Genomic DNA, 12,474 nt, shown 5'->3' with positions numbered 1-12,474 from the left:
CTAGCAGAAAAGAGTACAAATGTGTCCTATAGTTTTTAAATGTTGCCTTTGATTTCGGAACTCCTAGCTAATGTTTATATTTTCTCTTTCCCTTCCTTCCCCGGATACCAGCCTGGCTGGGAAGAAAGAATTCACTTGGATGGCCGAACATTTTATATTGATCATAGTAAGTAGGCGCTGTTATGGGCACACAGGTGTTGTGGGTTAGAGGGAAGGGAGTAATTCAAACATCGTAGTGAAAGCTTTGTCATTTTACTCTTTATCTAGGCAGCCAGGTGTTATGTGGAGAAAATGATACCAGAGAATCAGTGCCTTCGTACGGTACTGTGCATTCACCTCAAGTTTGCTTAAAGTAGCCCATCAAACTTTCACCCAATCTGATCTTGTGACCTATTAACGTGTTTTTTTTTTTATTTTTAAACCACATTTTGATTGTTGATCCCTTGACTTTTGCACATTTAATAAATACACTCTGGTAATAGAAAATAAGATTAGAAATGATGATTTAGTCAAAAATCTGTGAACAGTGCTTGAAGCAGCATGTAAGTTTTTTAGACGCTGCCTTCAAGGGTCCTATGGCAGGATGCCCGCTCTGACCTTATTTTCTATTCACGGCATGTTTCCTTGCACCCACAACACTAATATATATGTATTTTCTGGAAATTGTAATATATTTGCTATAGACATTTGCTCCAGCACCTATGAATAAATGTGTGGTTTCTCGTTCCAACTAAAAGTTCAACTAATAAAAGTTTGCTTTTTAGCCAGTGGGATTTTTTTTTCTCATTCTTTTTGGAGGTGCCATGTTCTTCATGGATTCATATTTCTATGTCCCTTAAATTTTCTGAAAAAGTATATTAAAAAGAAGCCTTCAAATAGATGTAAAATTTCAACCATGAGTGCAATTTGGTAGTATCTTGGTCTTTGCTTTCATTTGGTTCATGAATAGAAAGTCCCACCAGGTTTCCCTGGCTTCACAATTTCATAACTAAACAAAAGCACCCTGATGAGCCACCTGCTGAGAAGGCTGGCCACAAGTAATCCTCACATGTGTAGGACTGGTCACTATCTCATAGGCATAGTACGTTTTTCATATGTTACTAGGAGGCAGAGTACATTGTGAACAGAATTTCACTTTCAGGCCCTGGGGGTTGAGGGCTTATTATAAATGGAATTAAGCAAGAGTACCAGCAGTTTACAATTCAACTGAGAGTAGAAGTCCTAGGTGTATTTAGAAGGGTGGGCTACCCTTTGTTTAAACCAGATATTTCAAGGTGCAGAGACTTAGTTTTTGTCTTTTATCAAAAAATGGGCAGATTTGCCAACTGTCCAGAATTTCATAGTAAGCATATTTTTCCTGCTTTCATGTATGTGTATACCCTACTTTTTTCCTTAATATACTATTTATTTATTATTTTACTCTTAAGAGAATTTACTAAAATGAGAGAGAGGCCACACCTCTTTTTCCCATGAAAAACAAAATAATAGTTTCCAGCTTGGTGCAGTGGCTTACGCCTGTAATCCCAGCACTTTGGGAAGCCGAGGTGGGAGGATCAGTTGAGGTCAGGAGTTCAAGATTAGCCTGGCCAATGTGATGAAACCCTGTCTCTACTAAAAATACAAGTAAAAACTAGCTGGGTGTGGTGGCGTGCACCTGCAATCCCAGCTACTCGGATGGCTGAGGCAGGAGAATCACTTGAACCTGGGAGGTGGAGGTTGCAGTGAGACAAGATCATACCACTGCACTCCAGCCTGGGCGACAGAGGAGACTGTCTCAAAAAAAAAAAAAAAAAGAAAAAAGTTTCCTTTATAGTATTTTTTATACATCACAATCCCAGTTTTAAGACAGGTGTGAATAATACTGATCATTTTACTAAAACAGGTCTTTGCTGATAACATATCTTGGTCTGTGACACATGGAGAGCATTGCACACAATATTGTGACGGTTTTCTGGCTGGAGGTCTGATGCTTAGGTCAACCTAAAAAGAATGTTGTGAATGTGTGTCGTATACTGCAAGGAGCCAAAAACAGAAAAGCACAATTACAAAGGGCTATCCTAGCATGCGTTAAAATAGTAAAAATCACTGACTATTTCACGTGTGGTGTCATAGACCTAGTATAATATATAGCAGATGCTGATACATGGGGACTTGAAATCAAGTTCATGGAGGATCAGTGGTGAAGCTCTTAGGAAGTTGTTGTGCTTGATGAGAAAGTGAAGTGAACTCACTTGAGGAGCAGTAAGTGCCCCCCCTCCAGCCCCCCACCCCCACCAGCCTGAGGCTAGCCCAACTCCGGCTTACTGGAAGGTGGAAGAAGGTAACTACCTGCTAGATGCCTGGGCTTTTCCTTACTCCTGATCAGTTCTGCAATTACTCCAGCTCTCTGCCCAAACATTTCCTCATTTCATTTGACTAGAACAGCACCACCGAGGCTCCATTATACTCTGTGCAGAGCCTGATGCAACTAAGCTGTGCCAATATATTTGTGGCCATTGACTTGGAGATAACAATTTATTTTGCCTTTGCACAACCATATTGAAAGATTCTGTTGAAGAGATATAGCATAAATTAAGTGACCAAAAACCATTTAAGAAAAGGATTTGTTTACGAGTGCCTCCTTAGCTGTTCATGCTATGTTTCTACCATCTCTCCAAATTCATCAAGGTTTACTCAATGGAAAGCTGTAGAGCAGTACATGTCAATGAAACAGTTCAAGTCATTTGCCTTTCCACAAAATTCAGTCTGTGAAAACTGCAGAATACCTATCTTTTGAAGAGGCTTTATCAGGCTGACGCATACATTCCAAATGGGTTGAATTACCTGGAAGATAACATTTAGGAATGTCCTTTCCATCAGAATAAAGCCTCTTTTTCTAAACAATCTTCTAGCAAAACTCAGCATCTGATTTTGCTGTCATAATGCCTACAGGACAGGAACCAGGTTATGCCTGTGTATGCCACAATGCTGTGAATGCCGTCATCTTGTAAATTGCTTGGAGTCATCTTGTCTTCCAGCATACCTGGCACGTGGGTCCACACGAGATGCACTTGTCTTTTCAATGATTAATTATTTCTGCTTTGTAAGTTTTTCCTGAGAAGTTAGACATTTTCAAGATGAACAATAGTCAGCCATCTTAAAGATTTAATTTCAAAAGCAACGAATGATCGAGACTAACCTCTTTAGACTCCTTGATTCCTTTGGTTGCTGTCTGTAGAATGGCTCCTGGCTCTTGGGCCTGGGGTGGGAGGTTAAAGGAAGGTCTTGAACTGAATCTCCACATCTTGTAGGAATGATGTCATTCTTCTTAAAGACCAGACAGGCCCAGCAGTTGAGTAATTGGCCACAGGTATCCTATCTACAACATTAGAAGAGAAAATTGAATTCCAGTGATTTCGTAAAGTCCTATTTTAGTCTTTCCTGTCAATAGTCTTACTAGACCTGTTCATCGTGGCTAAACTGAGTTTCTCATCCTTCCACTTCCTTCTTGTCCTTTTATTTGAAACATATCTCAAAGAGGAAAAGCAAGTTTAAACTCCAAAGTTCTTTAAAAAAAAAAAGGATAACTGGCTACCCCATACTTTCATACATTGACCATACTTCACTGAAGAATTCTTTATCATAACCATGTAGAAACTTATGTTGTTCCAAAAGCTTAGGCTCTTTTTAAAGGGGCTTTGTTTTCACCATCAGCTTCATTCAGTCATTAAAAAAATAATGCACTAAGTTCCTGTTACCTGCTGGGACTGATCTTAAGTGGTAGAGAGGGGGTTGCAAAGATGAATAACACACAGTCCCTGTCCTTGGGGAGGTTAGGTCCAGTGGGAAGTAGCGGGGGATATTTCAGGTGTTAGAGGAGTGAATCAGTTGTTACACAGAAACAGAAGAGGCAAGGACTGCATCTGCTTCGGAGGTGGTTGGGCACAGGGATGGGGCCCTGAGGGAATGGGTCACTTTTTAGATGGATGACAAACACTGAGTAGGATTGAGGCTGACAGAGCCCCAGGAAGAGTGATCCTAGGATGCGTGGAGGTGTGTGAATATGTGCAGATGCTGCCACGTTCCGAGAAACGCAGCATTGCTCCAAACAGCTAGTGTGCCGCGGGGCGCACAGGCCAAGCCAAAGGGTATCTGCCAGGTGTAGGGGCTCGGGCTCAAGCCACAGGCAGTGGGGAGCTCCCAGGGGGTTTCCCAGAGGGGAGGGATGGGGTCAAAATCGTTCTTTAGAGAGATCCTTTTGGCAGAGCTGTAGAAGATGTCTTGAACCGGAGTTGGGGGGTGAGACAATTCCCAGTGACGCCCAGAGAACAGTTCAGGGGAAAAAAATGAGCCCTCTAGCAAGAAGCTTATCAGGGATAGAGAGGGTTGGTCCGGGACCACCAGAGTGAGTGACACGGCCAGGTTCCTGATTGGGACAGTGAGTGGATTGTGATACTGCACATTGGAATGCAAGGTCACGTTACCAGTTTTGGTGTTGGGTGATCAGAGGTTTGGTTTTGGTAGAGTTAAGCTGAAGTACTTATGGGAAACCCAGATGCAGATGTCCAGGATGGAGCTTGAAGTTCAGGTCTGGTCTGAGGACTTGCGAATCCCCATGAGTCGGGAGTTATTCATTTATTTTCTGCTTTGATGACAATATCCATTGATACAGTTATAATCCAAGTTGGTGTTTTAAGGCGCAGTTTTTACTCAGCTGTATTCCGTTTCCTTTATTTGGTTTTCTTTTCTCTTGTTTTCCATCACAATAGCAACTTTTACTTTCCAAAGTCTTCTGTGAAAGGTAAGGGACCCAAAAATGCCTTTTGCTTCCATCAAGATTCTCTCAAACAGAGTTTTTCATGTAAATTTTCTGCCAGCATGAAAACAAAAGATTCTAGAATCATCACTTGCTTTGGTAGCTTCTTTTTTTTTTTTTTTTTTTTAGCTTTTCCTCTGCTTTTATTAAAATAATAATAAGACTTTAAAAAATTCCTAATATGGTCATGAAAACAGAATTCACTAATTATTCTTATCAGCTCACTTACAGTGTATACAGAAAATAAACAGAATCAGTATTCTTCCCCCACACTCCCCCACCCTGGTCCCCAAGACAGGTGCAGATCGGGCTGGAGCATAGTGGCACAATCATAGCTCACTGCAGCCTCCCCCGGGCTCAAGCGATCTTCCCACCTCAGCCTCCCAAGTAGCTAGGACTCCAGGCATACACCACCACACCTGGCTAATTTTTTTTTTAACCTTTTGTAAAGATGGGTCCTCACTATGTTTCCCAGCTTGGGCCCAAACTCCTGGCTTCAAGTGATCCTCCTGCCTCAGCCCCCCAAAGTATTGGGATTACAGGCATGAGCCACTGCTCCTGGCCACTCTTTACTTTTCAAATAATTTTCTTCTTCTTTTTTGTTTTTTTGTTTTTTACTAACCTAGATGTCCAAAAACTCCGGAGAACCTACTCTCCCCTAGTGTGCCCCACCCCCCGTACCTTTCGTGTGGGTCCGTTGCACTCTCCCTCCCTCCACTCTACCCTAGTACACACACAGGAATCCATAAGGTCTTTTTAATTATGCACGGTTACAAACACCAAGTGATCTAAGGCAGCTATTGTGTATTATCACCTACACAAGTGATGGTATAGATAGCATTGAACAATCTTGTTCACATTAACTCACTTGGAAGAAAGCAAACCACCTTTTGCCAACGTGACCAAACAGAAACCATGCTCCGTAATCTTCCTCTGCTGTATCTAATTCTCTTTTTTGGACTGCCTAAGCTGCTTTGATTTTTGTGTGCATATGAGTGAAGCATGTAATAGATTATTCATTTGTTCAATGCAGGATTCTTAATTGAAAGCAGTTTTTCAACACCATAAGTAAAGAGAAAAGTATTTGAAATGAGAAAAAAATCCTGTGTGTGTTTGTTAGCCTTTTGGGAAACTAAGACTTTTTAAATGCCTTTTTTCAATTAAATGAAAATCAAGATCAAGTTATAAATCCTTAAAAGAACAGGGGTTTATAATCCCCATTTTAGCAAGTTATTTGCCCAAAACAGTATGAATAGATGGTTTCTCTTTAGTTGTGCATTTTTGATTGAGTGTTTTTAACTAAACAGTATGTGAGGGGGGTTGCCGTATAGAGTGTAGTTACCTGCTAACTCTGAAATACTAATTTGTCTTTAGAACACAGGGTGGGGGACTGGACAGCTTTTGAAGACTCCAGAAATACTTCCTTCTAAAACTTTCTTTACATAGAATAGATTTGAACTAATGTTCTGATTTTTTTTTTTTTTTTAACATTTTCAGATAGCAAAATTACTCAGTGGGAAGACCCAAGACTGCAGAATCCAGCTATTACTGGTCCGGTCAGTATTTTCAAATTCTGCCTCTTCAGTATAAGATTTTGGTCACACGTTTACATGTTTCTTGTGTATTACTGATAACGGTGATGTCAAGGGACTGGTGTGATTGAGTAGTTGACTAGAAACGGAGTACTTTGCTGCCATCTCCTTCTTACTGAAGTTTCCAGGTGAGGTACAGCTGCATGTGCCCTTTCAGAGATTTCATTATAAAGGAAAAGAAAACAGCTTGATAACGACAGCAGAATTAGACATTTTTCTTCTCCTTTATAAAAGCGTGGACTATAAGTATAGTCAAGATTTCCTCCCTTCCTTTTTATATGAAGCAAAACCAAGCCCTATCTTCATAAAGTGTGGCCTAATTTCTTTAGGCCAGGAGTAGTAAATGCATGCCAAAAGTTTAAATCTTTTACAACTTTCAAAAATCTGTAGAAGTTTGGGTGAGATTGTAGCTAAGTTCAGGAGCTGGCAGAGTTAAGAGTTTTGAACTCTGCTGACCCACAGTGTTCTCATGGTCCCCTCGTATATGCCGGGTGGAAAAAGAATCAATTCTGATGCAGGCGTGATGACCTCTTAAAACACCGTAGCACACTGTGTTCATAAGGCAGTGTGAGAACCCTACTCCCTGGAGCATCAGGAGACACTTGGTATCTCACACTTGTTAACAAGTCTGTAGAATGGGACCACACTCATCAGCAGAGAGCACACCACCAGCTTTTGTCAGTGGCTATATGAGTGCAGGGAGATAATTTGGAATTACAGGAGTTGTACTGCGATCAGCAGAAGATTGCAAATTTGGGATTCTTAGACTAGAAGAGCAAAAGGAACTGAAGTTTGTTATATCACATGCTGAGCTAAGAGGCCAGTAGGTAGATTTAAAATTCCAATTTCATGGCTTTAATCTGATTCCGTTCAAATTATGTTTTGAATTAGTAAGATACGTCCATTTGAAAACTTAAAAGATATTACATTGCAAATGTGCCCTGGTAACTGACTCCCGTTAGTTACTTGTTGGATTTGTTCAGTCATTTGGGTACTATTTCCTAGGCAAAGTGCCCAGTAATACCTGGGTAAAAACAGTCAACTTTTTTCTCTATGTGGCTTAAACACTGCCTTACTCTGATGCTTCCTTTTGATATATATATTCACGGTCACAGTTGTTTGTTAGAATATTATTTTCTCTTCTACATCATTAGAACAAGGTAAATTCAAGAAACTATTCTTTTTAAGTGACAGAAGAGTTTTGACGTTAACTTTGAAGCCTTTTCAAGTATTTTTATCACTTATCAATTACTGACTGTCACTCAAACACTACTAGTCCTTATTAAATCTTACTGAAAATTGCTTAGCATCATAAAGCCAAGTAGATTTGCCCCCAAGAAAAAGCTCTCTGTTTTCTATTAATAAAAGAGCCTTGTTTATTCCTTCATTTTTATTATTATTATTCATTATATTGCTTTCAATAAGAGAATCTGTATTTAGGTAATTATCAACTTAGTAGACATTCGGCCTTTGTTGTCATTCAGTTCTAAATATTTGGCAATTTTCATTTGATTTTTCTTCTTGACTTATGAATTATTTAAAATATGCTTTTTAGTTTCTAAGAGTATGGGAGGGTTGTGCCTATTCATTTTTTTATTGATTTCTAATTTGATTGCATTATGGTCAGATAATATTGTCTATAGAATATTTATTATTGGATGTTTATTTAAAACTTCATTGGAAGCTTGATCATTTTTTGTAAATGTTTTTTTTTCTGTTTAAAAAGAATGCATACTGTGTCTTTGGTTGAATATAGAGTTCTTTATGTATCCATTAGGTCAAGCCTGTGGTGTTCAAATTATCTACATTCTCATTGCTGTTTTGCTATTGGATCTAATCAAGATAGTTGTGTCAGTCTCTGTGGTGATTGTTGCCCTGTCGATGTTGTCTGAGGTGTATATAACTACGTTGTCTTTCTCTCTTTGTTCTTATTTGCTGCTTAGCGTATCTTTTCTCTCTTGCGATATTTATCTTCTTTCTTGCCTTTTATTCAATTGATAGAGTACTCTCTCTTTTATTTTCTCTATGTGCTTGCAGGCTGTACTTTCTATTTCTATTCTTATAGCTCTCACATTAAACTGTTTAACCAACATACTTGACTTAGGGTTACACTGTCTACTCTCCTTAACATCAGGACCTCAGGGAACTTGAATGCCATTCTTCCCACTCCCATTTGCCACGTCATTGTTGGGTGGAATTTTAAAACTACCTTGCTTTAAACTTTCCTAATAGTCAAATAGTCATTAATATGTTTTATCTTTTTTCTCCCTACTGTCCATACTTTAATTTGACCAAATGTAGACAAATTTCTTTGCCCACCATTGGTTCGCCCACCATTGGTTCTTCCATCCATTTTTTTTCTGGGGTGAGTTTTGATCTTAGTGAAGTCTAGTCCAGTTTATGGTTCTTACTGTGTGGTCTGCTGACCAGAGTATCAGTATCGCCTGAGAGCTGGTTAGAAATGCAAGTTTTCAGGTCCTACCCCAGACCTACTGAATCAGCACCTCTGGGGGTGGGACACCAGGCTTTGTTTTAACTGCTCTCCCAGGGATTCCGGTGCTCCCTCAGGTTTGAGCACTTCTGCCCAGCAGCACTGCCAGTGACAGTCTGAGAGTGGTAATATCTCTTACTCTTTGACTCAGAAGGTCTCATTTGACCTCTCTATTGAAAGTTCAGCTGATGATAGAAATCTTGGTTAAATTATTTTCCCTCAGTGCTTTGGAGATTCTCCTGCATGTCTTCTGGCCTCCATAAATGATGATAACAGGTTTGCTGTCAATCTCATTGTCGTTTCTGTGTAGGTAAATAGCTCTGTTCTCTGGTGATTTTGAATTTTTATTTGTTTCTTAGCTGTTTTACAATTTCACTATCATCATGTATTTATGTGTAGAGTTCTCTTCATTTATCTTGCTTTGGACTCAGGCTTCTTCAGTATGGGAATTGTGTCTTTCCTCTGTTCTGGAAAATTCTCAGCTATTATTTCTTAACATATTGCATTTTTCTGATTCTAAGTATCTGTTTCTGTAACTCCTGTTGGACATTTACTTCTCTTTCACATTGTCTGCTTTATCTCTTAACTTTTGTGTTTTCTGTCTCACTGCTGTATTGTGAGTTATTACTTAGCTCTTCCAGTTAATTCTTTAAGCTTTTTTTGTAATCTCTTTATCAGTTCATTGTGTTTATTATTTCAGTGACTAAATTTAATTGCTCAAAGTTTTATTTGGTCATTTAAAATTTGCTTTTGTCTTCGTAGTTATTCTGTCCTGTTCTCTTGATCTCTTTATTTATTTTTGATGCTTTCATCTCTTTATTATTTTTAAGATATTTATTTGTTAGCCTCTTTCAGATTATTCTATTATCTCTGGTCCTAGGAGCATTAAATCTCCCACTACGTCTGTTGACTCTCCTTAAGAGTGTAGATTATTGCCTAGTTCAGTTTATAATTTGTGTGTGTGTATGTGTGTGTGTGTGTGTGTGTGTGTGTGTGTGTACATGCATGCAAGAGGGAGAGCGAGAGCATGAGCGAGCTCATTTTTTTTCCTATGAGGCTTTTGTAAGTCCTGACCTGTATTTACTGTTAACTTCTTAGCTTGGGTTCATGCACCCCCAGTCAGTATAACTGTGGACCTCATACCCACTTTGGCACAGGCTTGGAGTATGGATTTATTACAGGTCTGTTTCTTTTTGTTTTTCTCCCATTTATGGTCCTGGACAGAAGGTAAGCTTCCTTGCAACTTCCCTGGTCCGGTGGGTAGAGTTTTCTTGTCCCCTTTCCAGATGTTAGGTTTTAAACAATGACTGTTCTTTCTCCGTCACGTAGACCAAAGGCCAAGTTCTATGTCCCCATGGGAGATTAAAACCCAAGCCCCTATGTCTAGGTCCAGTGCCCACTGATTTCTCTAATTGTGAGTCTTTCTGCTTACCTAGTACCTAGAGTTTCTCTTCCCAAGTTTTAAAAATATCAGTTCTAAGTAGGCCTAGCATTTCTACATATTTTTAGGGAGAGAGGACCCTTTCTGTGGCAGCTCAGTGTTCAGCATTCCTGTAAGTTAGCATGCTCTGTGTATAGCAAATATCACTAGTAATAGCATTTAGTAAGTGCTGTTTGCGCATGCTGCTGTCATGAACAGTATCTGATGTTGTGTAACACTTTCATTTTTCCAACAACTTTATAATCAGCTGATTTGAAACTCACAGCCGTCGCCTCAGAAAGGCAGGGCAAATGTTGTTATTTCCAATTTGTCAGAAGCTCAGAAAGCTTATTCTGTTGCTGACAGTCCTTGCAAGGGTCGGAATCAGGACCGGAGCCCCAGATGCGCTGGTGTCACTGATGTCCCCACGCCGGGCATGAGCCCTTCTGTGCAAGGAGCTCCGGTGTCACCTGGACAGTGATGATGTGAAAACATTTAGAACTCACACAATAAGGCAGATTTTCATTCGGTACCCAAAACAGAAACACAGATTTAATGCAGAGCAAAAGGGCTTTTATCAACAGAAATGTTCATTTTTCATGTAGACCTATTTTACAAGCTAACTTGTAAGCCAGAAAATGACATTCGAGATTTTCAAATGAGAACAAATGATTTAGTCCAATAAAAAAAAAAAATGTACGTGTAATCTCTTCAGAAGCTGCACTGGAAGGATGTTTGTCCTGGTACGTTGTTGGAAAGTTTTCAGGAAGAGAATGGAAAAACTTGCTCTTCTTATTCTGTCATGAAAACTACCTCTGGAGAGAAAAGATAATGAGTACAAGAGGAAGACAGTGATTTTTCAGCTTTCACGCATCATTCCCCAGAAGGAGAAAGGCCTGAAATATCTCAACATTTCCACCCACACCTCCTCAGCCCCTGCCAGGAGACAGAGCAGGCAAGGGAACGGGCATCACAGGCTGGGGGCCACATGTTGAAATCTGCTCCTTGGGGAATTTGTCATTTAAGACAGTCGAACTTGCATACACAGTGATGACTGTTTAAGCTTTTTTTCCCAACATTTTCAGGAGTAGGGGGAACTGTGATGTAACCATGATGTTTGGAGAACCCTCACGAATACAGGAACAAACAAAAAATAGTTGCTGGGAATCACAGACTTTCAGAAAGAGAAGAGCTGAGTCACGTTTGTTCATCCAGTCAGATCCTTCCACTTAACAGTTAAGAAACTCCTTAGTAGAGAGGATATGTTGCAGAGCCAGCTGATGAGAGTCTACCCGAGAGTGCAGGCCTTCTAACGCTGGCAGGAGAGAGTGGAAGGAAGTCACTTTTTTAGTTCCTGTGGGGTCAATTTTTTTCCTCATAGCACTACCATGGTTTATTCATTGATTTCCTATTTCCTGTTGCTCTCAACAGCTTGTGAGCTCCAGGAGGGAACTGGGAAAGCTACCTTTGCTTTATGTACTGTTATTTTTCTGGCACCTAAAACGCCTTGCACAGAGTAGGTGCTCAAGAAGTATCGGTTGAATGGATGAGAATGAACACCAGAAAGTGAGAAATAAACTAGAGAGGAAATTTTAGTTTGTGACGGGATGTGCTGTTGGTAGAACAGAAAACATGATCTCTTTATTGGCTTATGTCGGAACATGTATTCTTTTTCTTATTTTGGTGGTTGTCCAGGTATTAACGAATTTATACCTTGCCTAGACTCAGAATTGCTATGTGGTTTCATCAGACTAAACACTGCCTAAAATAAATAGGATGTGTGAGGTCAAATCTGTTGTTCAGTGGAAAATCAAATAAGACTGGCTTAAAAACTAAGAAAAGACCATAGGCAGTATAAATTGTCCATAGATTGCTCCTAAACTATATAAAGATGATGTATTTATTGCTCTGGAATTACAGAGCAAAACACTGACATGCTCATTTTTCTGGAAGAGTGGTTGTTTGTTTTGTTTTGAGTTAGTTTTTTATATAAACATGTCTTAAAACTATAAAGGAGGGAAGTTCATCTTCTTCGTTTCTTCTCTTTCTGGTCAAGATAAGTATGGTGAAAGTGTAAGGTTTGGAGTCTGGAGATATTAGACTAAGGATCAGTATATTTTATTAACTTAGGCCAAAATGATAACAGCAGAAGTATTCTCTGCTGAAATTCATACTA

The 12,474-nt window shown here is 39.5% G+C and overlaps 1 protein-coding gene across 11 annotated transcripts in view; it reads left to right on the top strand.

The window, feature by feature from the left end:
* NEDD4L (NEDD4 like E3 ubiquitin protein ligase) overlaps positions 1–12,474 on the top strand; it is a 359,974-nt gene that overhangs the window by 313,294 nt on the left and 34,206 nt on the right. For all 11 annotated transcript variants that reach the window (XM_032152182.2, XM_032152178.2, XM_058438299.1 and 8 more), the window contains 2 exons: positions 112–166; positions 6,293–6,351. In XM_032152182.2, the coding sequence (XP_032008073.1) occupies positions 112–166; positions 6,293–6,351 (114 nt within the window). The remainder of the gene's footprint in view (positions 1–111; positions 167–6,292; positions 6,352–12,474) is intronic.

The sequence above is a fragment of the Hylobates moloch genome, unplaced genomic scaffold (assembly GCF_009828535.3).
Source record: "Hylobates moloch isolate HMO894 unplaced genomic scaffold, HMol_V3 SCAFFOLD_5, whole genome shotgun sequence".
NCBI classification, from domain to species: domain Eukaryota; kingdom Metazoa; phylum Chordata; class Mammalia; order Primates; family Hylobatidae; genus Hylobates; species Hylobates moloch.
Note: the sequence above shows the minus strand (reverse complement) of the source record. Positions and strands in the feature narration are given on the sequence as shown.